This window comes from Clinocottus analis, unplaced genomic scaffold (genome assembly GCF_023055335.1).
Source record: "Clinocottus analis isolate CAN_PGR_092001 unplaced genomic scaffold, fCliAna1.0.p SCAF_3, whole genome shotgun sequence".
NCBI lineage: Eukaryota > Metazoa > Chordata > Actinopteri > Perciformes > Cottidae > Clinocottus > Clinocottus analis.
Window position 1 is genome coordinate 5,095,323 of NW_027176042.1, and position 27,252 is coordinate 5,122,574.

Sequence of the window (27,252 nt, forward strand, 5' to 3'; positions counted from 1 at the left end):
TTCAGGGGACGCTGCAGAAGTTTGTAGACGATCTGTTCACGGTGATCCTCAGCACCAGTCGTCCTGTCCCGCTGGCCGTCAAATACTTTTTTGACCTGCTGGACGACCAGGCGGCAAAACACGGCATCTCCGACCCGGAGACGATACACATATGGAAGACCAACAGGTACAGGCATGGACACAAGGAAGAGATGAGGATATGTCCAGGAATGTGAAGGGTTCAAAGAGATATTGGATCTACTTTGACTGAATGATCAATTGTATTTCATGTTTGAAAAAATTAATTCCAACAGCTTCAAGCTGGATGTTAGAACAGCAAGTAAGTGGTTCTAACGTCTCTTCTGCATCTCCAGTCTCCCTCTGCGTTTCTGGATCAACGTTGTAAAGAACCCTCAGTTTATCTTTGACGTCCAGGCGTCGGACCACGTGGATGCCGTGCTGTCGGTCATCTCCCAGACCTTCATGGACTCATGCACCATCGCCGAGCACAAGCTGGGACGGGTGAGGCTGGGTGGGAGCAAAGCAAAGAGGGTTGATTATTTCAGATTTAGGGTTTTTTCAATACAAAAAAGTTGGGGCTGTAAATGATGTTTCTTGACTCTGTCCTCCCCCTCTCTTTGGTTGTCATCCCCCCTTGTCTTTCTAACCAGGACTCTCCCATCAACAAGCTGCTGTATGCCAGAGACATCCCCCGCTACAAGCAGATGGTAGAAAGGTGGGTTCAGATTGAATTAAAGTTCCTTTACTCTGACATCAGAGCATAGAACTCTGAGATCAGAGCATAGAACTCTGAGATCAGAGCATAGAACTCTGAGATCAGAGCATAGAACCCTGAGATCAGAGCATAGAACCTTGAGGTCAGAGCATGGAACCCCAAGATCAGATCATCCATATTTATTCAATTCAATTCAATTCAGTTTATTTTGTATAGCCCAAAATCACAAATACAAGATTTGCCTCGGAAGGCTTAACAATCTGTACACAGAACATCGCTGTCCCAGAACCTCACATCGGATCAGGAAAAACTCCCCCAAATAAAGATAGTATGTAATATGAATGTGTAGGAAGGTATACAGTGTGTGGTTATTGAAAATGTGTTTTGAGTTTTAAAAAAAAATCTTTTATTAAAAGATGAAAACGAGTCCCACAGACCCGAACACCACACAAGGGTACACTTATACTATTAGTAGATTACAATGCATTATAAGTATGTTTATAATTATATAGAGGGTTACTGGCTCGTGTTCTCTACTTTTGATGAAGCTCTTATGTTTCAATATAAAATATGTTTTCATTATCTCATTGAAGTGTTTCTAGTCTTAGTTTTGTGAAGCTGACCATACTTGCCTCCCTTGCAGGTACTATGCTGACATCAGGCAGACCATCTCAGCCAGCGACCAGGAAATGAACTCTGCTCTGGCCGAGCTCTCTAGGGTGAGTGCGTGCAGCCGCCTCAGAGGAGAGCAGTGCACAGACGCAGAGGTGCACGTCTAACCAGCATCCTCTGTGTTTCAGAACTACTCCGGAGAGCTGAACTACCTAGTCGCCCTGCACGAGCTTTACAAGTACATCAACAAGTACTACGACCAGGTGTGTTTATTGCTAAGTCTGACCCAACAGTGCGTCGCGGTGCAACACAGAGATGATGTGCACAGTAAAGTATGATTAATGATGCCTTGCTTAGAGCACTTATTTGTGTTTACACTGAATTCTGAAGGTCGGTGGTAGATATCAGATGTAAATTCCTCAACATGTCGATGAGGAGTTTACGCTGGCATGTTAGAGCAGGTAAAGCAAATCAAACACTTACAGAGCCGGGGAAGGGTGGTATTATTCAGAAGAAATACCTCAGAATTTAAGGACAAATCTAGATAGGCTCTCAGATCAAAGTGGTACATTTATACACAAAAATTTACCAGAGAAATATTTTGGAATTTATTTATTTTTTTGTTAACGTACCACAAAAGGTTAGCTCAACCTTATCACACCACATCAGCGGGTAAAATAAGTATTGACCACAACACAATTTTTCTCAGTAAACATATTTCTAAAGGTGCTGTTGACATGACATTTTCACCAGATGTTGGTAACAACCAAAGAAATGCATTACATTACATTTCATTTAGCTGACGCTTTTATCCAAAGTGACTTACATTTTTGCTCTATACCCCGTAAACACAGCAACGGGGAGCAATTAAGGGTTAAGTGTCTTGCTGAAGGACACAGCGACATGGACTAGTGGAGCCGGTGTTTGAACCACCGATCCTTTTATTGAAAGATGAACATGCTAACCACTGAGCCACATGCAAATAAAACCAAGAGGAGTGAAACTAATTGTCAGAAGAGTTGTCCAAGAGCCAGGCACCACTTGTTGAGAGCTTTGGAAAGACCTGGAATTGGCAGGTCCAATTGTTTCGGAGAAAACAAAAAGTAATGCACTGAACCGCCGTGGATGCAAGACTCCATTGCTGGAGAAAAAGCATGTTGAATCTCATTTAAAGTTTGCTGCACAACATTTAGACAAGCCAGTGGAATACTGGGAGAATATAGTCTGGTCAGAAGAGACCACAATAAAACTCTTTGGATGTCATAATATATTAGGAGGTCAAAGGGGCAAATCACCCCAAGAATACCAGACCAGCAGTGAAGTCTGGAGGTGGGAACATCATGCGGTGGGGCTGTTGTTCAGTGCTGCCATCTACCAGGATGATGAAGATGAAACGAGGGTGGACAGCTCAGCGAGATAATGATCCCAAATACACGGCTGAGGAAACTCTCAACTGGTTTCAGAGAAGGAAAAATAGCTGCTAGAATGATCCAGACAATCAGCTGACTGAAATCCAATAAAAAATGAAATGAAAAGAACTAAAGATCAGAGTCCATAGAAGAGGCCCATGGAAGCTTTAAGATTTGAAGACTGTTTGTGTTGAAGAATGAGCCAAAATCACACCTGAGCAATGCATGAGATTAGTTTCTCCATCATGACTTTAATCTTTAAAAAATTAAGAAAAATAGTTTGTGGGGGAATATAGTGTCTTTTCTCCAGTTCAGTGATTTATGTATTTCTTTGTCGTAGGAGCTGCATGTTTTCATTTTTGAGAATGTGTTTTATGTGGAAGGAGGAATAAGTATGTTCTTCTTCAGTCGGGTCTTTTCTTCTGGCGATTGGTATCAAACATCGTGACACTGGCAGACATTTAAAAATGACTGATTGTTTGAGTTGGACTTTGGGACAACAACAGAGTTCTGAGCTAATCACTTGAATCATTCAAGATTCAGGATGTTTTTACTGTCAAATGCACACATAACAGACAGTTATTCTATACAATGAAAAGCTTATTTTGCTCGGTCTTCCTCACACAGAATTACAATAAACTTAAGGTAAAAAAAATAAATAAAAATAAGGCATAAAATAGAAAAAATAGTATTGCACAAATATGATAATAGTATTGCTATGATAAATATAATAAAATATGATAATAGTATTGCTATGATATGATAAAATATGATAATAACATTGCTTGGATAAATATGATAACATATGATAATAGTATTGTTATGATAAAATCTAATAAAAGTATTGCTCGTTGTATCTTTATACACTATGCATTGCTACAATATCCAAGTATGATCATGACAAGTGTGTGTGTAGCCTGATGGCCTGCGGATAGAAACTGTTTGTCATTCTCGTGGTGCTGGACTTCAGACTCGTGTCGCGTTTGCCTGGTCGCAGGAGAGAGAAGGGTGGGTGCTGGGTGTGCGTTGTGTCCCTGATGATGCGGTGTGCTCTCCTGGTTACTGTGGTAGAGTAAATGTTTTGGAGAGATGGAAGGGCTGCTCCTGAGATGTACTGTGCTGTTTTTTTCACACACTGGAGGGCACCGTCTCGCCCACCGTCTCAGCCCCACCAGTGATCATTTCAATGACCGTTGTGTCATCCGCAAACTTGATGAAGCTGGTGGTTTCCTGGGAGCCCAAACATATGTGAAAAGGGTTTACAGCAAGGGAGCAAGTACACAGCCCTGGGGGGGAAGAGGGGAGGAAGTTCAGAACCCAGTTGCAGAGAGCAGGTGTCAGACAAAGAGTGAGTTTGTGTGGTATGTATTGAACACTAAGATGAAGTCTATGAAAAGCAGTCTTGCATAAGTGTCCTTGTCCTCTAAGGTTGTGTGGATCACGTTGTTAACTGCATCGTCAGTGGACCGGTTCTAGCGATATGCAAACTGCAGCTGGTCTACGGTGCCTGGGATTGTCTTTTTGATGTGGGTCTCTTATATGATGGACAGAAAATGACTTAAGTATCAATAAATAAATAAAAAATTGCATGAATAAATACAGGAACAAATAAATGAATTACTTCATAAATTAATAAATACAGGAATAAATAAATACATGTATAAATAAATAAAGCCATGAATAAATAAATAAATGCTTAAATAAGTGTATAAATAAGTACAAGAATATACAAATATAAGTTATACATAAACAGGACATCATAAATGAATCTATTTCCACATTTTTGTATTTCATTTATTTATGGTTGTATTTCTGTGTCCACACGTATTTCTTAATTTTTTTATTTCTGTCCCGTCATATGCAAATGAGCTGGGGCGGTCCGAACTTCATCGTTAAACAGGATTGTTCAAGTAGGGGAGCAAGACAGAAGCAACCGATCCCTGACATATGGCCCCTGTAGATGAAGTCAAAAAGCTGTCTAGGCGAGCAGCACTCATGGCTTCGACCCGGCGGCTGCTGGCAGACCGGAGTCTTGTTTTTCGTACCTGGTTTACTGAGTTAGCTGGACAATTTGGAGGATAAGATGACGTAGATTAGGTTTTTCGTTTTTTCGAAGCAAGTTTGGAAAAATCACCATAACCTGGTCCCGAGCAGGTTTAGTGCTTTTTGTCCCACTGGACAAAAATCAGTAATTTTTTTTCAAAGATTGCCAACTCCTTTGGCAATCTTTGTGAATTCCTTATAAAAGAGAGGCAGATCCCGACCTTCGTGGCCACCCTATCTCCTACAAATTACGTTCCCCCAGAACAAATACGTATTCTCAATTACGTTGACTAGAAATGTATTTTCTCCCTGATTACGTCGGTGTTTGTTCTATTACAAATACGTTGATTAAACGCATATTTTAGTTTTATTGTTTATTACAAATACATTTATAATCGTGTGCTTGTGTTATTGTTTTCTTGCTTTCCCGCTGAATTTAAGCATATTTGAATTTCTAAACTCTTCGGAGGAAAAGAAAAGGGGCGGTGTGAGGCCGGTAACCGGGCCGGTCTGAAGACCGCTTGCCCGAAGATGCCGGTAACGGCCCGCTACGCGCCGGGTCCGGGACGGTAACAGCCTCCGTCGCGCCGGGTCCGGTCTTCACTAAGTGGGGTTGTCAGCTGTATACAAAACATACAATAAGCAATAAGCATTATGTAATAAGCATGTTGAAACTTTTTGTACTTGTATGTTTTTTTTTAAAAGAAAAGAAAAAATAAACAGTAAAGAAAACGGCATCTTCATCAAATAATTTCGAAAGAATGTCAAAAAATATCCATGATATAAATGTATAACTTAAAATAATAGTGTATTGGTTTATATAAAATTACATATCACCTGGCCACATGGTTGAAGTCAAAACTACTGAAATTAAAGTTAGTCAAGTGGACATCCATGCATTTTTCAGATGTGAGTCAATATATTTATTATGTTTTATTTATTTAGGATCTATCTTTTGATTCACAGTTTGGAAAAGGAAAACTCACTTGAAGGGCAACTACAATTACTATTTTTTTGATGTAGTTTATCTGTGTGTTTTTTGTATTTTTATCTCAATACATTTCTGCTAACTGGAATAATGCATCTTATGTATGTGTTTGTCACCTCTCTCTCTGTCCACCCATCACTGTGCCGTCTCCAGATCATCACGGCGCTGGAGGAGGACCCCACGGCCCAGAAGATGCAGCTCGGCTACCGGCTGCAGCAGATCGCGGCTGCCGTGGAGAATAAAGTCACTGACTTGTGACAGACGACAGCACCCACCAGAGCTGCAGCCAACAGCGTGGACCGGGGAGAGGGAGGCGGAGCAACAGATGTGCGCCCTGCAGGTTGAACTGAAACGCAGGAGAGCGACAAACCCTTCCTTTTTCAGGAAGGAAGGGTTGGAGTGAAGGAGCCGTCAGGCTTTTGGAGAAACGGCTAAGATCAGAAGTTATCGTCGGTGTTGACTGTGAATCCATCTGTGACTTCAGTCTGGACACTCGAAGTAGGGCAGCACATGGACACAGAACAAAGCTAAACAAAGATGCCTGCTGTCCCTGCATTAACTTTATGAAGAGACACTTGGAGGGAACAAACGTGGCATTTTAATCTCTACACAACATAGCAGCTATTCCAGCTGGTTTACAATCAGCTGATCTGATCCGAAGACTGATTCAACCGATTGCCCTCCGAGTCCATTTTATGAAGCGGTACCTCTTATGCCTTGTGTGCTTCTCGCTGCTGTATGATCAGAAGTCATTTGTGTCTGTCTGTCTCTCTCTGTGTGTGTGTGTGTGTGTGCGCGCATGTGGGTGCGCGCGTCCATATTGTCCTGGTTGTCAATCTACACCTCGTACTATCACATTTCAAGTTCCTCATACAACTGGTCATTATATTTTAGATGTTAAAGTTGGCAGCATTCACGACACCTTAGCTTAAATGTTGTCTCTGAAATGGACACTAAATCGTTTTCAGCCCCTTTTCTTTCAGCCAATCCCAGAGAGTTTAATAAGTCACTCTCTTCCTCAGCCTGCTGTGCTGCACCAGACACCGACGCTCCATCCAGCTGCACAGACGTGCCCTCAGTTACACATACACTGACACCTGCTGGACGCTTCATCTGCGGCGGTACAGACTTTTATCGTTCTTTATTTTCTTTCCTTGGTGTGAGAAATCAGAGTCTGCTCGTTGGAGCATTGTATTTGGTACTTAACCCCCCGACAAAGTGACAATTTACTGTGTTTTTATTTTTCAGCTGTTATACTTATTCATGTTTCTATAATGTACAAGTCACTGGAAAAATGTTAGAGGAACAAGCAAAAAAAATCCTTCCATAAGACACTCAGCGGAGTGGAATCACCGCAATGTTTTATTGTGTCAGCAATTCTATTTTGTATGTTTTTAAACATTCCTTTTAGGTTTTAAACAGTGTCTTGAAATCATGGTTCTGCTTGTTCCAATCCAAGCTGAGGTGATGGTACTTGTTTTAGTTTGTTTTTTGTTGTCGGTATTGACATCATGGTCGGTGCACAGTTCTGGTATTGAACACAAGGTAACACTGCTTCAGATGCTGGAGGTCTGTATGGCGTTTTATTTTTGTCAAGTTGATACAGGTTATGTATTGATAACGCGACTACTGGTTCAGTGTTGTCCCACTGTTCTGTTTTCAGTTGGAGCACAGAGATCTTATGTACATGAGCTAATGTTGGTGTGGTGGAAAATATTTTTCTCCAACAGTTAGATGATGTTTCTTGTATTTAAATGAACCAAGATGGACGTGGCTTCCTATGGGAGTAATAAGGCTGGGTATGGTTGGACATAGTTGATGCTGGATCTATTAACCCTCCAACAATAGTTTCCCATAGCACTTCCCTCAGGCTTCATTTAGATTCATATTTAGGTTACGATTACGCATCGCAGAGTAGATGTCATGGGAAAGCCAAATTGACAGAGATGCCAACTTTGATGCAGTTTGCCAACGCTCTAAGTCAGTGCTGTGGACACAGTATAGTCTGTACGTCATGTTCATGAGGTTTGATACCCAGCCCCAGGAATTAGTGACCAAAAAGAGATGAGAATGTAGCCCTTAGATTTATTACTACATTACTTAAAACACAAGAAAATAATGACTCAGATGAACAAATGGTTTGTTTTGTCTTACACTGTCAGTTGAAGAGAGGCGTGGAAGCTCAGTCATGATGAAGACAAGCCATTTGAGGAAGAACTATAACTGTCGTTAGGCTGTATAAATTTGGCTGTGTAGAGCAGGCTCTGCAAGGAGCAGTTTTAAGGATGTTTCTTTTGTGTGTTAATATCATTGTACATACTGACTTAAAAATGTAACTGTAGTGTGTTAACCTGTTTAATAAGAGAAGGCGCAAATTCTCACAAGCTGATGTAATAAAGTATTCCTAAAATGATTCCTTGCTTTCTTTCTCATTGAGTTCATCAAGAGGTTATCATGTCCAGCTGTATTGATAGGATACATCTGGTGGTGTATATTGTCTGGGGCCAGATTATGTGATGCCATGCTTGTTCATGAATCAGCGGTTACCATGGAGACCAGGATGCTGAGATGAAGACAAAGGCCCAATCCCAATCTCCACCCTTATGGACTCACGGACTTTGAGGCGCACTCTGCGAAAACCTTCAGAGTTTAGGGGTGTCCCAATGTTACATCTTGGAGTGCCTGAGGGCTCTGTGGCGGACATTTTGAGCCCTTTATGAACCCTTTCCGTAAATCAACATTAGATGCTGACTTTGCCGAAGGGAATTACCCACAATGCATTGCAACGGGAGGTTAAACGCGCAGTTCCCAATGGAAGAACTGACCTTAAAAAAAAAAAGATAAACAAAGAGGCACGTGGGCATTTTGCCCGATAAAATACCTTTACAACATTATGGAACATAAAAACACATGAATAAGAGGAATGCAAACAGAATATATATATATATATATATATATATATATATATATATATATATATATATATATATATATATATATATATATATATATATGTATGTATATATATATATATATGTATATATATATATATATATATGTATATATATATATATATGTATATATATATATATATGTATATATATATATATGTATATATATATATATATATATGTATATATATATATATATGTATATATATATATATATGTATATATATATATATATGTATATATATATATATATATATGTATATATATATATATATATATATGTATATATATATATATATATATGTATATATATATATATATATATATATATGTATATATATATATATATATATATATGTATATATATATATATATATGTATATATATATATATATATATATATATGTATATATATATATATATATATATATATGTATATATGTATATATATATATATATATATATGTATATATGTATATATATATATATATATATATATGTATATATGTATATATATATATATATGTATATATGTATATATGTATATATATATATATATATATATATATATATATATGTATATATATATATATATATATATATATATGTGTATATATATATATATGTGTATATATATATATATATGTATATATATATGTATATATATATATATATATATATTGTACGTATATATATATATATATATATATATATATATGTATATATATATATATATATATATTGTACGTATATATATATATATATATATATATATATATTGTACATATATATATATACATATTTATATATATATATATATATTGTACATTCATCAAACATTTTATTTTGACAAAAACGAGTGAATAAATAATATAAAATGACTTCTCATCTTGTGAGGAAGACGTTTAAACTAGTGAATAAAAATAATAAAATACATAATTTACACATTATGCTTTAATGTAGTCACGTGATGTTACAGCAAAGTGCCGACCCATTCAGATTCACATCAATTCAAGCCCTCACAGACTCTCACACTCAACCATTTCGCAGCTGACGTCAGTGAGTCCCTGAGGGTTCAGGGCTTGAGGGTTTAGGGTGGAGATTGGGACTGGACCAAACACTGTTTGTTTCACAAATCCACCCCTCCTAATGACTACCGAGCGGTACTCAGCTGCAACAATGAGATAACAAGCAAAACGTATTATGTCCACATGTTAAAAGAATGGAATGAATTGTCATTGTGGGTTTCAGTAATAAAACAAAAAACATGAAAAATAAATCCGTCATAGTTTGGATGAGATTATAAAAACGTATTCTCGCGTTTATAAAGGCGATGACTCTAGCACATCTGCAGTATGCACCCGCATGTCATCGCTACATTTTTAATACCGCCAGAAAATCTGCAACACCACACTCCACGAGAGGCAGCGTCCTGTGCCAGCGAACGCGAATGTCCAAAATGGAGTAACGCTGAAGACAGCACAGTCGGGAATCCCATTGAATGTAATTTCACATCCAACCAGAAATTGTGTCCGCCGCAGGTGAAATTCGGACTTCCAGAAGCCGTGGGGATATCTCCGTCGTCGTTCCAGCTGTCAAGCTAGCTGCGCAGAACGGGTAACTTGCTGGGCCGAAGCTAGTTAGCGGTAGCAGCTAATGCTAATGTTAGCTCCCGTTGTGGCAACGGTTGTTGAATACGGACGGCTGCCGTGGTCCTGATTGAAGCGCCAGGCAGTGGTTCCATTCAGGTGGCGGTGCAGTTTGGAATTCGTATTCTTACTGGGGGAAGTGTATTAGTCTAAATGAAAGCTCGCGTTGCTAACGTTAGCTGCTTTGTTCGCAACTCTAACGTGAATAGTGTAACTAACAGGACACCGTTAGCTAGCTAGCTATCAACTAGCGTTAAACGTCGTCTGACGTTAACCTTTGTTGTTACACTTTGTGGCCATCTCGTTGTTATTTTTTACATTATTATCTGCATATCGATTTCTTCCAATTGAAGAGAATATAATGTTACACTCCATTACATTGTTAATACGGCCTTGCTGGAGACGTAACGTACGTTTTATGGAATGATGATGCGGTTCAATTAGGTTAATTGTGTAAAACCACATTGTTTCAGTTATTAGCAGTATGCATTGTTCGTGTATAGAAACCCGCTTTAACATGGGTAGTTGCAGGCTGCGTGCTTCAGTTTGTTCCATGAGATTGTAATGTTTCAAAGAACCAGGGATGCTCTCGGAGGCATGCAGCCTGGTGGGAGCTGTTTAATTAAAACGAGCCTGAGGAATAACGCTGAGCATGTTTCAATCTGGACACTCATTGATATTCAAACAAAATAAATACAAATCAACTGTACACCCTAGGTATATTTGCCCTTTTTAGTCTAAGATGGCAAGCGGTGGCCTGTTGGATGTGGCTCAGTGCTGAGCATGGCCTTCCGAGTTACTGTGTTCTTCCATTCCAGTCAAGAATGGAGCCAACAGAGCAGTCGGGCCCGGACTCCAGCTCTCAGGATGTCAACCCTGTGTTTCTACAGCAGCTGAGAGAGCTGGACATCCCAGAAGAGGCAGCCAAACAGGTGGGACTGTACTGTCAGGATGGGCAACCGGTTCCAGCATTTAGGCCACATTTACATTAACATGGAATGATTATTAGGACTGGGAATGTTGCATTTGTACTGTGCTATTGCTGGCTTTGTCATCAATATAAATGTCTGAAAACAATATGAACTTGGTTACTTAATGTCAGCTAAATTTCATCGGTTACACCTGTATTTAATGCACACACTGTGTTTTTAAACACTGCCTATATAACCGTAGCTCCCTGGTAGGCATTAGTTCACACTACTAATTACATTTTGTTGTCAGTGGCGCTTGTCATTTTTACGTTCCGAATGACCCCATTGCTGACCTTAAATGATCAATGCTATATAATGGGAACATTACATTATTACATTACGTCATTACATGACAGCTTTCATGCTAAACCTTCTAATTCACCGCTGTTAAATGGAAAATATTATCTCACGATCAAATACATTAAAATTCAATTATTCATGCTAACTGTCAGTAATGACCGTTTCTCCCAGGTTTGACTTAGAATAAGGGCTGGAAGCTTCTCTGAAACAAAGAGTGACTAATGCTGCATTCACATCGGACGAGGCAGCAGGCCAACCGTATATCATGTCAGTGGACCAAAAAAGGATGGGCTAGGTCTTTTATTAGCTGCATGTATAGTACTTACTATACTTGTAGCTATAAAATCAATGACACAAATGATTTTATTTCATAGATTTTACTCCATCACCATAGAACATATTGTCATGCGTGTTTTGTTTTTCTGAACAGACCACGCTTTTCTTAAATTATTTAGGATAAAAATGTCCTTGGTTTATTGCTATTACATCCAACTGCTCAAAATCACCAATAGTTGAATACTCCCAAATACTGTGATTGGAAAAAAAAGGTTTGACTGAATGAATGTATTGCATCAGAAATATTTTTTTTTGGTGAAGTATGCATGCACATACAATAAATTTGAATCAATGTTTTGGTTGCTTCCTCATTGATTAGTTCATCAGCCCAAATGAATGGCAGGCTATCCTTCCCTGCGCTGAATATTTTTTTTGTTTCTGACCACTTCAGGCACTTCTACACACACGGAACGTGTCTGCCGAGGAGGCGGCAATGTACTACTTCAACAAGCTGGAGAATGAGGTGCCCATAAGCTAGCCTTAGTCCCCACAGGTACACCTTGGTACTTTAGACCTCGTGGAGTTTGTCCAAAATCAAATCTCAGTGTCTCTTTTGGTCTGCTTTGATCCTCAGGAGGAGGGCGACGATGACCTCATGTTCAAGATGGTGTTCGTGGTGAACATGGATCTTGCCATGGGTGTTGGAAAGGTAAGTCCAATGTGGACTGTGTTCTGTATATAGGCTGCGTTCAAATCCACAACCCATCTTCAAACATGTTTCCTTATATTTAACAACGGCTTTAATAAATGACTACACCACTATCTCTGGTTTGACAGTGAAGGAAAGCTGCTGTTATTTTTGCAAAGCATGTATCTAATTTTTGTTGGTCTGTAATTTTCCCAGTTCTTTCAATAATGGATACCTACCAGGTTGTAAGCTCCTTCCTCTGAGCAGGAGTAGTTTATACATCACATCCTAGCACATAAATAGTAGTTTCATGCCATTGATGTTTTTAGCTTGATTTTGTATGAAATGTTTTTTGAGTGAAAAAAATCATCCCAGTGCAGAGCTATCTTTTTTTAAGTTTAGTAAGCAACTTTATTTAAACTTGGTCACCAGAAGCACATAAAGGCTGTTTTTCAGTACGGCTGAAAACTGACAGGTGTGTGTGTGTGTGTGTGTGTGTGTGTGTGTGTGTGTGTGCGTGTGCGTGTGCGTGTGCGTGTGTGCAGGTGGCAGCCCAGGTTGGCCATGCTGCTGTGGGTTTGTACCAGGCTCTACAGGAGAAGAACAGTTGGAGGGAGATGGCCTGGAAGTGGGACCACAGTGGGTAAGGCCTGCACAGTATGTTGGTTGGGAAGAGACTCACTAAGAAGTTGTGCTTTTATGGAGTAACCTGTCATTTATACAACCACTAGTGGTTTGCACTGTCTACGACGTAAACATTAAAGATTGTGTAAATCTTTGTGATTTTAACTTTTAGTGACCATACCATGGTTCTTCATATGTTATGTATCTTTGCCATTTGATCATTTTATATTTTTTTAAAGGCCATGGTACAAATATGGCATGAAAAGTGATATCTGAAGCTGAAGATTATTTTATTGTTATTGTACAGCGCACCATAAAATGTAGTTGCAGTCTCTTCATGCTACACAAGAAAAACAAAACATCAGTGCATTCTGTGGTGTATTTTGTCAATTTGCATCCGGAAAAATTGAAATGTAAGCAACCAAAACACGGGTTACTTCTAGCAAGATAATATGGCTGGCATCTTATCATTGGAAGTTAACAACCGTAGAATCATTTTTTCAGCAATGTCAACTACGTTCAAGCGCAAAGCATCACCCACGCAAACCAAGAGTCTGTCTCACCGCTGTCCTGCACTCTATTACCACACAACACAGGATGCCGCGATTGATTCAGGTCTCTGCCAGATGTGGGTCAGGAGACCCTCGAGTCTCTTAAATTAAAAAAGACATGCAGTCCTTCAACTGTGTCAGGATAGCTACGCTACATTTTTTTAAAAATTTTTTTTACAATCATCGGCCGACCATCTCTGTCTGTGTTCTGGGCTCTCCACACTAGGCTCCGTCATGATTTGCCCTGTATAATTGCTCAGTTCAGTCCAATTTAACTCTTGATACATTTCTTTAATACACATTATTTGTCAGCATTTATAATTAGGGCTGGGCAAGTGTACGTGTTAAATGCGTTAACTTCTCAATTCTTTAACGGCGTTATTTGATCATGCGTTAACTGCATTTTTCTTTGCATTGTGAGAGGCACATCACTTCCTCACACAAGTGTAGCACTTTAAATCTCTCCCAGACGGCATAGTTCAGACCTGGGCGTCTTACATGTCTGCCAGTCCGGCCCGCGTGAAATCAATCAAAAATTAAAAATAAATAAGATGCACGCCAAAAATGCAATACAACACTGCTTTTACTTTTGAAGGCGATTCATTACGTGGGCGCACTTCCGTAGCCTCACTGACAGGTAGTGTTGATGACTTGCCGACTTCAGCCTGACGTGAAAGAACGTATTGTTATGTAGTTTCTGTTCTGCGGTGCTGCCGCGAGACGCTCCGTCTCACAAAGTTTGTCCATAACAGGACCCTTTCTACTGACTGTTTATGCTTTTCCCTGATAAAATACAAATGTTCAGAAGAAAAAAAGAAAACAGATTTATATACTATATATGTTATCTTTCTGTTGTTCTGAGAGAGCCTGTTATATTGTTCTGATAACATTACTTTAAAGTAAAAATGCGCAATACACTAGTTTTTACTTGAATTTGGCACATAATACGATTTAATTAATCAGTTACATTTTTTTACTTTGCCCAGCCCTATTTATAACATATTGATGGAAAAATAATTATGCATTGTGTTGAAACAGAGCCAAGAAGGTGGTGGTCCAGGGCACTAACGTGGCTCATCTACTGGAGTTGCAAGCCCTGGCCATGAGCCTCAGCCTTCCCACTTATCTGGTCCAGGATGCAGGGATGACCCAGGTGAGGGAAACAAGCCATTTTTAGAGTTGTCTTGTGCTTAAATGTCTTTTGGAGACACCTGCAATCGTTCCCGATATATAGTCAAATTAATGATACTCGTATATCTGGTTAAAAAGATGGTGTGTCCGTGTTGGCCAGTGGCGTGACATGAAGAAAATCTCAAAACGATTCCAATCCCTCTTGTCTTCGGCAGGTGGAGTCTGGGTCCCGCACTGTGTTGGCCATTATGGGCGAGGAGGAGATGGTGAACAACGTCACTGGGAGTCTGAAGCTGCTCTGAGGGGCTCACCCCCACTGTGGGGGGAAGGCATTGCTCTGCATTGCCACAGTGCATCCAGCAGAGGGCAGTGTTTCCCAGCAGCAGGGAGAGTCTTGGCATGCAAGCTTGTAACAACCTTTTAAATTAAAAAAAAAAACACCTAAAGAACAAGGGAAAACAAGACATGACCCAACACCAGAAAACACACACCCTCAGCCATTTGTTTCCCTTTCATTCTTTGTCTGAGCCGCTTAGTCGGCCCTTAAAAGCAGGAGGAGGGAACCAGTTGTTCACAGAGGAACAAGGCGATAGCGGTTGAATCTTTTTCTCCTTTTCAAACAGGCCATGTACTTAGATTCTTGAGATTAGATTCTTAATCAAGCTTCAAACACATCTTAGTCTGTCGTCCAGTTTCAGATATGGCAAAGTAAAATCATGTATTTTTGGTGGCTGACCAATATTGTAGTCATGCTTATTTAAGGCGCAGTGTATTGTAGACTAATGCATAATGTAATTATAATTATAGCCATAGCAGATGTAGTATTTACCTGTTTGACTACTTCGAAGTGAAGAGTAACTTAACTTATAATACATGAACACTCATTTTTGACGTTTAAATGATTTTGTGTGTGTATGCAACTATTTTCCCAAAGACCCCTCTCCTCTAGAATCAATAACATTCCTCATTATTGATAAACAGCTATATTTTGTATACATTATGCCTGTTCAGGGCCATATGATGTATACTCTGTGGTGTGCCATTCTAAACATTTTTTCTTTATGTAAAAAACTTTTTTTTGGCTTATTGGTAGAATTTTGACGGTGGGCGAGAAGTTGTGTCGAGCAGAAAGGTTGTAAATGTAGTTAAGGTGTGTGTGAGGCCCAACTGTATGCACTCTAACTGCCTGTGGTGGATAGTTTACACTTTTGAAGTTGGTCAATTTCCAGCTGGACAGGTTGTGTGTGTGTATAACAATTGTTATCGGCCTGGTGAACAGTGGTGCACACTAATAATCTTAAAACACACAGAAGGATGTGTGAGCTGTGTCTATGTTCTCACTAACAAAATTTGTGGGCATGAGCTGCCTCTCCCATAAGTCTTAGCTTATTGTCAAAGATTTTATTTGTAACAAATCTTACAAAAATTAAAAAAAAACAAACAACTGGCAGTGGCATGCACGCAATATGAAATGTACATTGAACGGACCGTCAAAATCCCAAAGTTATGTCAATTTGAGTGAAATGTCCAAACTTTGATACCTCCTATGTTATACAGTCATTTGTGTGAGTGCTTCCGACTATGGAGACGATTAAACATGCCTCCAGATTAAGGAACAAGCATCTTGAATCGTATTTTACCTCGAAGCCTTCAACACATACAGACACACACACACACACACACAATGCATACGAAAGATCTGCTGGCAGTGAGCACGGTGTGGGGGAAGGGTTGAGCGCCGCCATATTGCAGTGCGTGGACCGGCCATATGACATCGCCCTTTCACCGCAATAACAATTGCAGTGTTGTGAGTTATGACCGCTGCCTGCCGCGGGAGTCCGGCTGGTGTCCTTCAGTTATCAACCTCATTTGGTTCCGTGGGAATTAACTGGTAGTAGTGTTTTTTTTGTTTTGTTTAAGGAAAACGTGTCGAGAACATGGTACAAAAAATGACGGGAACGTGGATACTTGGCGTTACTGCTAGCACAAAAATACGCATGTTGGCTCGACTGTGTTGACTGACACCTAATTAAAATGGAAACTATCTGGTTTGGCAGTTAAATGTTATCATTCCATGTTACAATTTGAATGGTCTGTGAGCATGTCCGTCTAATCGCAGAGCTGACGTCCGAGGGAGCTAATTATAGTCCATCTGTAACACTTTACTTGGGCTTCATCGCCTCATCCTATGTATCCACACACTGTCTCGTAATGATTAATGAAGCTCGGAGTCTTCATTAGTTGTATGCTTGAAGCCCCACAGCTGCAACAATTGCATTATTCTGCTGCCTAATTTCGTTGCTTGTAGGACCTGTGCAACAAATGACGTTGGCATTTATCACCGCAGCCAATCAGTCACCCCCCACAAGTCTCATGACAGGACAGGAAACCAATCGCGTCGCTGCGACTATACGTCTACAAACTGTCAAAAAGTATTTACTAAATCCAGTGTACAATAGTTAAAAAGCCAGTGACTTTACAAATATTCAACATGAAACGTGGGTAAGAAATGGGTGCCAGTCATCTATTTAACTTAACACAGCAAAGGCTACGGTCGTTTTTCCCCGCCCGTCCTTGGGATACAACTCCCAGGATTTTTTTTTTTTATTGAGCAGCTGCTGAGGTATTTTCGTTGTGTCGGTCACGTTTTCAGTGTCTGCAAAGTGTGGGAATAGCATGATTTCGGCAGCGAAAACAGAAGTAGGAGGGACCAGTAATAAGTAGATGCAACCCAGGAGCCCTGGTCAATTTCCCTGTCCAACCGGGTCCAGCACCTTACCATATGCTAACAGAGCGACACCTCATACTCCACTCATCTGACAAACCGGTAGGTGGGGCTGACCCAGTGGGCTAACCCTGCCTCCTGTGTCCCTGGAACTGGGCCCCAGAGACCCCGTGTAGCTAAAATTTGCTCCTATCGATGAAAGCTCCTTCGACGTTAAATACATGAATAAACCCTATACATAAAAATCATTAATCCCACCAACTAATTCAAATGAATTCCATGGCATGTGAATCTAATAACGAGCATTTCCCAGAACCTTTGAAGGTACAGATCCTTTGTTGGGTGTCAAATTGTCCCCGGAATCCAGCCACTCTCTCTTGCGCTGCTCCTTGTACGCCAACAGCACACATAACATAATGGAACAGAAATTTCGCACCCCTCCTCTAAGCAGTGCCCGCCCCGTTTGACGTAGTTGGCGGAGAAGAAAAAAATCGATGCTGTAATTTACCTAAGACTTGAATGGATCGCTCGTGTGACTGACACATTGCTAACGAATCATTTGGCGAGAGGCGGGACATCGCAGCAAAGGCCGCCCAAGCAGAGAGCCCCTGCACTGTCGCCAGGGAAACCCCGTGGCGTGGTTGTGTGTCAGTTTCGCTGGGACCCGCGGTCGATGCCGGTGAGGAGGGGGATGGGCGCTTCTGCGAATGTAAGGACCCGAGACAGAATCAGAGCCCTGTATCACATACAGCAGCATATACCCCATTATAAATAGCGTCAGTATATACAATACACTAAAATACATGGATTTATCCACCGGGGATCTATAATAGACAATCAATGGATGCAGTGCACCTGAAAAGGACGGAATTTAACTTTCCGTCTATGCGTGGGAGACACTAAGAAGTTTGTTTCCTACCCCTGGAGAGGGAGCTACTTTTAAGGGCAAAGGATACAGGAGACTCCGAGGCCGATCTACAGGCCTACTGGTCTGTTTGGATTTGATGTTGGGATACTCTAAGGACCCACTATACATGCATTTGCCTCGCATATTCAAGTTTGGAATGCCTCTTTAGGTAAGTACTTTTAATTCGTGTTAATTGTTAATATCACCCTTTATAGATGCTGGCTGTAACTCAACTGTTAACATAAGTAACAGACACGTAGCTACTTGATCCATGTTTTCAGTCAACCAAACATAGCCATGAAGCTAACGTTAACCAACTTGGCTAACTACTTAGCGTCCCCTTAAGTTTATTGGAACAAGTTGGTTGCCTCCACGATCTTTCCACTTTAAAGTGACTAGCTGGGCAGATTGAACGGCTCCCCATGTTGATGGTCTGCTTTGCAGGGCTGCTCTTAGCTGTGTCTGGGCTGATCTCCCATGACTTTTTGATCAGCTCCTCGTGTTGTTTTTTGGTAGCTAGCCTGTTATTTTGTGAATTCGCCACATTTAATAGTTTTATAAAAAGAAAACGTTTTAGCGCAATTTCAAGCAACCGTGTCCCCAAAGCTCTAAACACTATTATACAAGTTTCCAGGAGTTTGACTCGTGTAACGTTTAGTCCACTAAGGGTGCCCTCGGTTGAGTTTTTATCTCAGTATCCGTACTAAGAATTATCAAGTAATATGGCTTTAAAAGTTAACTGTACTACCAATTATATTTACTGAGTTTTTCCGTGAGCCCACAACGCTACAAATTGACGTCGTATTAAAGAACCGTTTCATAAATATAAGCAAGTTTCTATAATTTGTTTCCGCATAGGCTTAACATTCCCTTACGTTACAAAGTCATAACAACACCAGCAGCACATCATAGGTACTCCATACGCGTTTTTGCATAGTTATTAAATTGAATTGATTATACTATCGTTGGACCTGCATACCAGCTCTTGGGCAAGGAAGTTAAGAATCCGACCGCGTAAGGTAATACGCAAACTTGTTTTGTTCGACCCAAAACATGTATTTGGCACTGCTCTTTTGACAACAATGTGTTAAATGTTCTTCGGGGACCAAAAAACTGTCGAATTTTGTAAAAGTTATCCATGACACAACTTGCAATTTGATAATTACTTGCGACTCCTGTTAGCCAAGCAACCAGCTGCTGTGTTAACGTTAGCAGACAAGCCATAGGCAACAAATGCTATACTAGCCTTTAAGCTAACTTTTTGGATGTTCTCCAGTTGATCGTGTCCTTATTGTGAACCAGTGCTTCAGCACACATTTTGTGCACCTTCAACGTTAGCTATGTGTGTGACAACGTATTGCAAGCTACTGCCGCGGATTTTTGAACTACGTTTAGTTTTTTGAAAAATATGGTGTCTGTATCATGGTGGTGTTTGGCTACATCATGTTAATGCATTTCTCTTTGGCAACATTCCTAACTGCGCTCAGGCGTGTGAATCAAGCTGAAAGCTCGGTTGTGTTTCCTCTATTTGCGCTTGTTGTTCTGCTCCGTTTTCCTTTTCTCTGTGTGTGTGTGTGTGTGTGTGTGTGTGTGTGCGGTATCCGGCAATCAGAAAACCAGATCTGTTGGGTAGTGACTTGCTCTTCTTCACCTCCCCCCACCTACCAACCCCCCAACCTCGGTGGCGGTTAAGAGAAATGAGTGGTATTTTAGAGGGGAGCTCTTGTTTCCTTTTTTAGCCTCCATTTTTATCTCAACGTGTGAGTAAGGGCGAGTAGCCTTGTCGAGTCGGAATGCAGCAGTCACAAGTTTCGACCAAGTTAGATACTTCGCAGCTGTTATGTTTATAAAGACCATTTGAGACTTTTCTTAAGTATGAGAGAATGCTACATTCCCAACTTCACCTCCACTTGGTTGATTTCAGGAGCCCACAGCCGGTCTTCAGATGAAGCTATGCCATGTCTCTTTCAGTGTCGCTGCTAGTCATTTACAGGTTAAATGAAACGAACAGAACTGCGAGCTGACGACACGTGATATAGTTGTAGGGGAAATGACTGAGAGATTAAAAAGTGTATTGTCCCGCGTATCGTATGTTTTTGGTGAGGATGTTATATTTATCAGGACCCCGCGGTTTCCTGAGCACAAATGGCTGCCCTACCCGTCGCCTGAGTAGCTGTGCTCCACTCAGCTGCACCACGTAGCCTCGCATTGTGCTGCGCCCCGGAGTCCGGAGCATTTTCTCTCAGCACACTGAGAGAAAAACGTTATTTTTGCTCTGTCGGACGCGGTTAGGTCAATTAATGTGTAACCGAATGTGTGACGATCTCTCTGCAGTGATGTTTGTGGCGGACGTGTAGTTACTTCAGATGGTCATACTTTAGACTCATCACTCTTTCTATTGAGCAAAAAATAAATAGGTTGAATGTTTTGATATTATAAAATCTGGTGTCAGGGTGAATCAGTCAGTCATATTTAGGTGCTTGGTTGCTCACTTAAATCACTCACTAATTCAGCATATTACAATAAAACATGTTTTAAAAAAAATCCACTTGTATTTGTGGTTTAAAGTAACCGTCGAGCAGCCGTCGACCTTCCTCCATGAGTACAGAGATTACACCTGTGCCCTGCTGGGGCCGTTCAGCCAGCACCAAGTATTTGGATTGATCCTCCCGATGCCTGTTGGAAGCCAGATTGTAGCGCGCTGAGCCTTGTTTTGATTGGTTGCGACTGACATTCTCTGAATATGTTTCACATCTTTTAATAGACTGTGTGGGTTGCAGCTAGCAAACCTGGCCTCTCGGAACCCATCGGAAACACGAGCCCCTCAAGCATTTCCCCTGACCCTGGCGTGCCTTCTTAACTCACCCCACCACCCTGGGAAAACTTAAGAATGAATTGCTTTGCTGCATGTTGCTGCTCTACCTCAGACTGACTCGCCATGTTTTTTTTTCCAGGCATCTCAAGCAGCTTCTGATTTTGTGAGATACATGTGTTAGGGGTATTGAGTTACAACAATTGGTGAAAGAGCAGCAGTGTGTGTGTGTGTGTCGGTCTGGCTGCAGGTCAAACCTATCTTAATCTTTGCCATTGTTTGCCTCTGAAATGTTGGGGCTCTGAGGAATGTACAGACATGCGAGGTTAGCCTGGACCGGGTTTTGTTCTTGTTTACTGAGGAAATATAGTCTCCTTCACGTTACACAGCGGTTACAATCCAAGGAATGTAATTGTTGGATGACATGCCCTTAAACACATTTAGAATGTGTGAGCGCTGCGTTCTGATAAATGTGGCTCTTTCTGCATACAGAATTTAAACCCTTGTTTGTGCGCTTGTACAAGACGGAGTAAAGCAGAATTGTAGCCAGTTTCGAAAAGAAGATAGGATTCTGTATCAATGCAGACGGTTGGAGAAGGGGGTGTTGCTGTCGGGAATAGGATTTTTTTGGAGTGGGGGGGGCGAAGGGGGTGGGCTGTCCTTTTAGCTTCTATTTGCATGCTGATGCCACCCTATCATTACATAGAGGGCAGGTGTAGCTATTGATATGTTAATGAGATGTGCATGTGCTGTGCCTATGTGACCAAGTCCACCAAGCCACTACACCACTATGGAAGCAGAAATATCAAACTCGCACTCGTGTGCATTTTGGCTCTAGAATGTAGTTCAAGTACACTGCATTTTATTCGTATATAGAAATATGAATGTTTAGTCACACCTATAAACATTTGACATGTTTTTACATAAAAAAATGGATACTTTTTAGAATTATGTAATGTCTTTTTATTTCCACAATTTCTTCTGTTGTGCGAGTCTGCAATGAAATACTTCTCGCCTTTCCATCCACCTTACCCTCTCTCAGCATCTTCCACTCTGCAGCTGCCCGTGTGTTGTGTGTGGCTCATCTTCTTGCACAATGGGGTTAAAAACAAGTCGCTCCGACGCCTGCCTCATCGGAGCATTCCTATTGGTGCAGGAGCTCTGGAGCTGCTCCAATGGGGCGCAGCTTTTCTTTCTGCGTTGGGGGAGCGGTGTTGCAGAGGGCTGTGCTGGTTAATTCTGTTTCGTGCCGAGGAGCAATGCTTCTTGGGAGAATAATGGAGGAGGAGGCTCAGGGAGAAAAAAAAAAAACAAGGCCGAAAAGGGGGGTGAGGCAGGCAATCTATGTAATTTTTTCTCTCTCTCTCTCTCTCTCACACCCTTATGTTTTGTCCTTCATTTCCTTTTCCTTCTCTCACTGTCACGCTGTCTTTTTTGTGATACTTGGCCGTGTAGCAGGGGAGAAAAATCTCACTAATATTCCGAGTTGTCCAACTACCGTTAGAACTGCAGGCAGACATTTTAGGCTTCACCACATTAACCCTCCTCTTTCTTTCCTTTCCCACCCTTTTCCCTGGTCATGCTGGTCTCTTTCTTCTTCTCATGCAGCTTAACCAAGGAGACCAAATAATGATTAAAATACTTTGTATGAGGTGGAACCCAGGTTGCAAAATCTACAAGCAAGTGTTTGCTCAGAGGGTGTTGTCAAGAGGAGGAAAGAGGAGGGCGGGGAGATGGTGGTGGGGAGGAGAGAAGAGGGAGAAGAGGAAGAGGAGGAGGAGGAGAGAGAGAGAGGCCACTCGACAGCAACTCGCTCACAGCTGCCCTATTTTGTAATGCACAGCAGCAGTGCTAAAAAACAAAATAGGAAACAAACGACGTGTGCCAGGTTTTTTAATCCAGTTCACAAGAGCTTTGTTCTGTCACCTTGAGCAAATAGTTCACGTTGGGCAGAGGGAGGTGGGAGTTTTTTTTAAATGTATTTCACACAAACACACTTTTCCTAAGGACGTAGCTTTTTAGGATTCATATCAATGGTGAAATAGTGAGTGGGACAATTTAAAGTCCTTCAGCAGTTCAAAATGGCTGCAGTAATTGGACTCTGTGTGACACCTCGTAATCTTGCATCGTGCCGCAATTGTTTTCTCGAGGCGGAGCTAGGGCAAGCCCTCGTGTCGATCTGGGTAAGACTGTCGGCCAAAAGAGGAAATGGAAATGTCATGTAAATGTATTTGTCATGCAGTGAGATCACGTGTGAGAGACAGAGGGTGTCTCTGGTTTATGTTATGCCAGAGCATGAGCTCATCTAGCATCAAGATGGCTGATTTGGCCTTTGTGCCCTTTGCGAGAACACTTCTTAGAAAACATACCTCCCACGTTTGAAAGTAGACATGGCTTATCCTCAAAAGCTCTTAAAATATTTGAGATGTTCTAATACCATTTTTTTCTTCCCAGCCAATACCAGGTAGCAATTCAATACCAGTGTGTAAAATTCCCTCTCTATTTTATATTGCTGTGAAAACATCTTTTTTTGCAATTTCTCGCTAAAAACAACATTTTACAAAGTTACGCTTGAACTCATCATGCTACCGTCAATCTATATCTTTGTTCAAAAACACTGAATAGAGTTTTAATGCATCGTAGTGTGCACTGTGCTGCATGGTGGCTGCTAACAGCCTACACTTAAGTAGCTCTTCTCCTGCCAATTTCAACACAGATTTGTTGTTCAGAATGTAGCGTTATTATGGGAAAAAATTAATAAAGCACGCTAGTGTTTAACCACAGCTGTGTCATACACTTTAGCACATGTGCAGTAGCCATTAGGTTGGATGTAGAGATTAGGTTGCAAGTGACACGCGTGTCCCCTATTGTGTTGCGTAAATGAGCTAATAAGGGATACGTTAACGCCGTATACAATCTGTGTGTGGACGATACTTTAGAGGGAAAGGGGAAACTGATGAGAAAGAGGTTGTCGAACACGTAGTAGCATTTTTTTGTATAGTTCTTTCTTCATTTAAATTTTTTCCTCATTTTCTAGGTTACTGAGCCTCAACCCAACAGTGGTTGGCTTGTTCGCCCTGAAACAGATGATTGATTTTGTGTCATGCTGGCCCTGCTGTCGACTGGCCACCCCCCACCCCCAACACCACCTCTCATAGCACCTACTTGGCCTTTGTTCTCTATTATGTGTCTCTCATCCCTGGTCTGGTCCCGGTCAGGCAGCTGGACATTGCTTTGTTTATGGTAGGCCACACTGTGTTCCCAGGACTTACAGCCACTCCACATGACAACAGCCACATCGCCTCCAGAGTCAGTGGCAATAATATCTTGGCCTTGAAGTAAAGTCCACCTTTTTTTATGTCCTGACATATGTTTGCTGCAGTGAGAAGTTGTTTGTTCCATTGCATAATGCATTCTGTAAGCCTGGCTAAGAGAGAGTTGTGGACAGACAACTTGAGTAAGGTAGTGATTTGAAGAGCTGTCGTAATAGCACTCGTTTTTGGTGCGCTTCGCTATTGTTTTCTCTCCTTAGTTGCCCTCAAGATCACTGTCAACATGACAATGGAGTCCATTGTAAATCACATTGGAATGTAGAAAATTAACATGGATTCCATATTAATTTATTGTCATTGTAAAACACAGGTTTGTGCAGCAAAATGCAGTTGTTTGTGTTCCACAATAACAATAAACAAACAAACCAACCAACTAGAGTGCAGTGACAGGTATCGTGGTGCTGGTCTGGCTAAGTGGGTCTGAAGGTATTGCAAATGTGTATGGTTGAGTGTGAAATCACATCTATAATGAGCCTTGCTATTTTCCTAGCCACATAATCCAGTTTGTCTTTGAGGCAGGCTCCATTGATTTGACTGTTTTTCATCTTTAATTTCCTCCTGCAGTAGCTCGGAGTGCAGCTCGACCTGCGCAACGCTGAGCAACGGCAGATATTTTCATATCCTTCTTACAGCAAGCATGTGTGCGGGGGCAGACTGAGGGGGCTGGTGTAATCTCACTGGACTGGATGTGTTGTGGAGGTTTTATGAGACACAGGTGGACACTGAGCGAGGACGGACATGCTCTTCAAACCCAAATGCGTGTTCATGTAGGCTATGTGTAAGTAACCCCTTCTTGCGCTCTTTGAAGCTATATGTGGATAGACCACGTTCCCATGTTGCATTGCATTGATTGACACCATCCTGGCCAACCAATCAGATGCATACCTTTTTATAAAGCATAATATCTTTGTCTCTTTTCTGAGCTTATCTGTCCTGTAACGTGTAAATAACGTTACTTAAACTCAGTGGCATGAAATAAAGATTTAATTAATTAACTTATGAGTTCATAATCAAGATGACAAGGCAAGCCTGAATTTCAAATATCCTCTGATAGATGTGGTCGTTGAGCCCTGGAGCGTTTAGGCAGTCACCCGTCCCAAACATGTGATTTGTTTTTGTGTGTTGTGTAATGGGGTTTTGTTCTGACTGAAAACCTTGCCTTGCCTGTTTCCATTGTTTCCCTGGGATGTTATCCATCGCCTCGATATGTAAAAATTCTAAAACCCTTTTTTTATAACTTCAAAACTGTACTCAAATTTTGGCAAAGATCCTGGTGCCCCTGTGGCTGGAGGGTCAACTTTGTTTCCATTGTAACAGCAGAACACACTGAACAAAGATTTGTAATTACAGAATCATGCCGTAAGGAAAAGCTGTGTGTTTCGACCGTCGCATGGCGTCCTGGCTCCTCAATGGTGGAATGACATCCCCATTGACATCAGGACAGCAGAAAGTGTCTACATCTTAAAAACACATCTTTTTTGACTACACCTTAAATAATGAAGGTAGCGCAGTCGTAGCACTCACTGATAGCACTTTGTAGTTTGACTTCATTGAAGAAATTGTACTTCCCTGATTATTGTTGTTCTGAGTTTGTACTCACGGTTGAATGCACTTATTGTAACTTTGGATAACTTTGGATAAAAAGCACCAGCTAGATGAAATGTATGCATGGTATTTACCTCTTTATTGGCCAAGACTAAACTAATCGGTTACTGGTTGGTATCGATCTTCTAATCTCATGCTTTGCAAGTAAGTGGGTAAGAGTATTTCTCCACAACGTTTAAGTATTCCTTTAAAGTGAACATAGGGTACTGTCGTCAAAAGTTTAAGCATCCATCTTAATCTCCAAATGCACAATAAAGTCATACAAAATTAGAAGTTACTGAGGAACTTTGTCGATCCCTTTACCTTAACCCACAAGCTTATTGTGAATACGTGTGCTCGTGTTCATGCTTTCTTTTTATTTGTCTGCCAACGTCATAAGAGTGTGAGTGGAGGTTCAGCTAAATTGCTCGAGTTAGTGTGAGGGTTCAAGTATATTAAGGTGTTTAGCTGTTTAGCTTTATGTTTGCAATATCACTGAACTTCAGATTAGAGAACCCAGACTGCAGCAGGTTTTCATAATCACACATGAGGATACTATGTGCAGATTCTACACAAAAGGTCTCTGTTTTGTATGTTGTAAAGCAGTGGTCGCCAACCCGTCGATTGACTAGTCAATCAGTGAGACCTTCCCTGTAGCTCTCCAAAATAAAATAAAAATAAACTCAAACACATTGGACCTCATTCTCGAACATTTTCTGTGTCTTCTGAAATGTTTTCTTACGGACTTTTCAAGATCAACGTCAGAAAAGATCGCCGACTGATTTATTAACACCTGAAAGCACAGCCGAAACGTTCTCAGCTGTGCTAAGGATTTCTCGTGCACCTGGATTTACATACAAAAACGCCCCGCCAGCTCCTTATAAGGGCATGCAACTGAAGAGACGTGTGCACAATTGACAGACAGGCACACGCAAAAGCAACTTCAGACTGATAAAATCCTGTCAAAGTGAACTGCCGTCAACT

At 41.0% G+C, this 27,252-nt stretch overlaps 3 protein-coding genes across 11 annotated transcripts in view; all 3 read left to right on the forward strand.

Moving 5' to 3' along the window:
- The window catches only part of plxnb1b (plexin b1b), a 100,838-nt gene extending 92,678 nt beyond the window's left edge, over positions 1–8,160 (forward strand). For both annotated transcript variants that reach the window (XM_068593549.1, XM_068593550.1), the window contains 6 exons: positions 6–166; positions 354–501; positions 651–715; positions 1,359–1,434; positions 1,516–1,590; positions 5,921–8,160. In XM_068593549.1, the coding sequence (XP_068449650.1) occupies positions 6–166; positions 354–501; positions 651–715; positions 1,359–1,434; positions 1,516–1,590; positions 5,921–6,025 (630 nt within the window). In that variant the 3' untranslated portion in view covers positions 6,026–8,160. The remainder of the gene's footprint in view (positions 1–5; positions 167–353; positions 502–650; positions 716–1,358; positions 1,435–1,515; positions 1,591–5,920) is intronic.
- Positions 8,161–10,075: 1,915 nt separating this feature from the next.
- si:dkey-19e4.5 (UBA_like_SF and PTH2 domain-containing protein) lies at positions 10,076–16,853 on the forward strand. Of its 3 annotated transcripts, none has more exons than XM_068594763.1 (7): positions 10,076–10,221; positions 11,186–11,299; positions 12,366–12,437; positions 12,549–12,623; positions 13,148–13,245; positions 14,816–14,930; positions 15,124–16,853. In XM_068594763.1, exons 2-7 carry the CDS (start codon positions 11,192–11,194, stop codon positions 15,208–15,210), a joined length of 555 nt encoding a protein of 184 aa, XP_068450864.1. In that variant the 5' UTR covers positions 10,076–10,221; positions 11,186–11,191; the 3' UTR covers positions 15,211–16,853. The 3 variants fall into 3 exon arrangements, with proteins under 3 accessions (XP_068450864.1, XP_068450862.1, XP_068450863.1); XM_068594761.1 differs by having other exon boundaries at positions 10,076–10,335; positions 15,124–16,851; XM_068594762.1 differs by lacking the exon at positions 10,076–10,221 and adding an exon at positions 10,332–10,466 and having other exon boundaries at positions 15,124–16,852.
- A 1,451-nt stretch (positions 16,854–18,304) lies between these two features.
- setd5 (SET domain containing 5) overlaps positions 18,305–27,252 on the forward strand; it is a 40,197-nt gene continuing 31,249 nt past the window's right edge. For 3 of the 6 annotated variants that reach the window (XM_068593476.1, XM_068593480.1, XM_068593481.1), the window contains exon 1: positions 18,305–18,709. The gene's annotated coding sequence lies outside the window, so the exon portion shown is untranslated. Of the gene's footprint in view, positions 18,710–19,504; positions 19,560–22,512; positions 22,681–25,196; positions 25,463–27,252 lie in introns of those variants that run through there. The other 3 variants (XM_068593478.1, XM_068593477.1, XM_068593479.1) reach the window with 3 other exon arrangements.

Excerpts from the sequence above, each read along its gene's own strand:
- si:dkey-19e4.5 (XM_068594763.1), top strand. The coding sequence starts at position 11,192 with ATGGAGCCAACAGAGCAGTCGGGCCCGGACTCCAGCTCTCAGGATGTC. Across the intron at positions 12,438-12,548 it reads TCAACAAGCTGGAGAATGAG|GAGGAGGGCGACGATGACCT; the intron begins GTGCCCATAAGC and ends TTTGATCCTCAG. Across the intron at positions 14,931-15,123 it reads AGGATGCAGGGATGACCCAG|GTGGAGTCTGGGTCCCGCAC; the intron begins GTGAGGGAAACA and ends TGTCTTCGGCAG.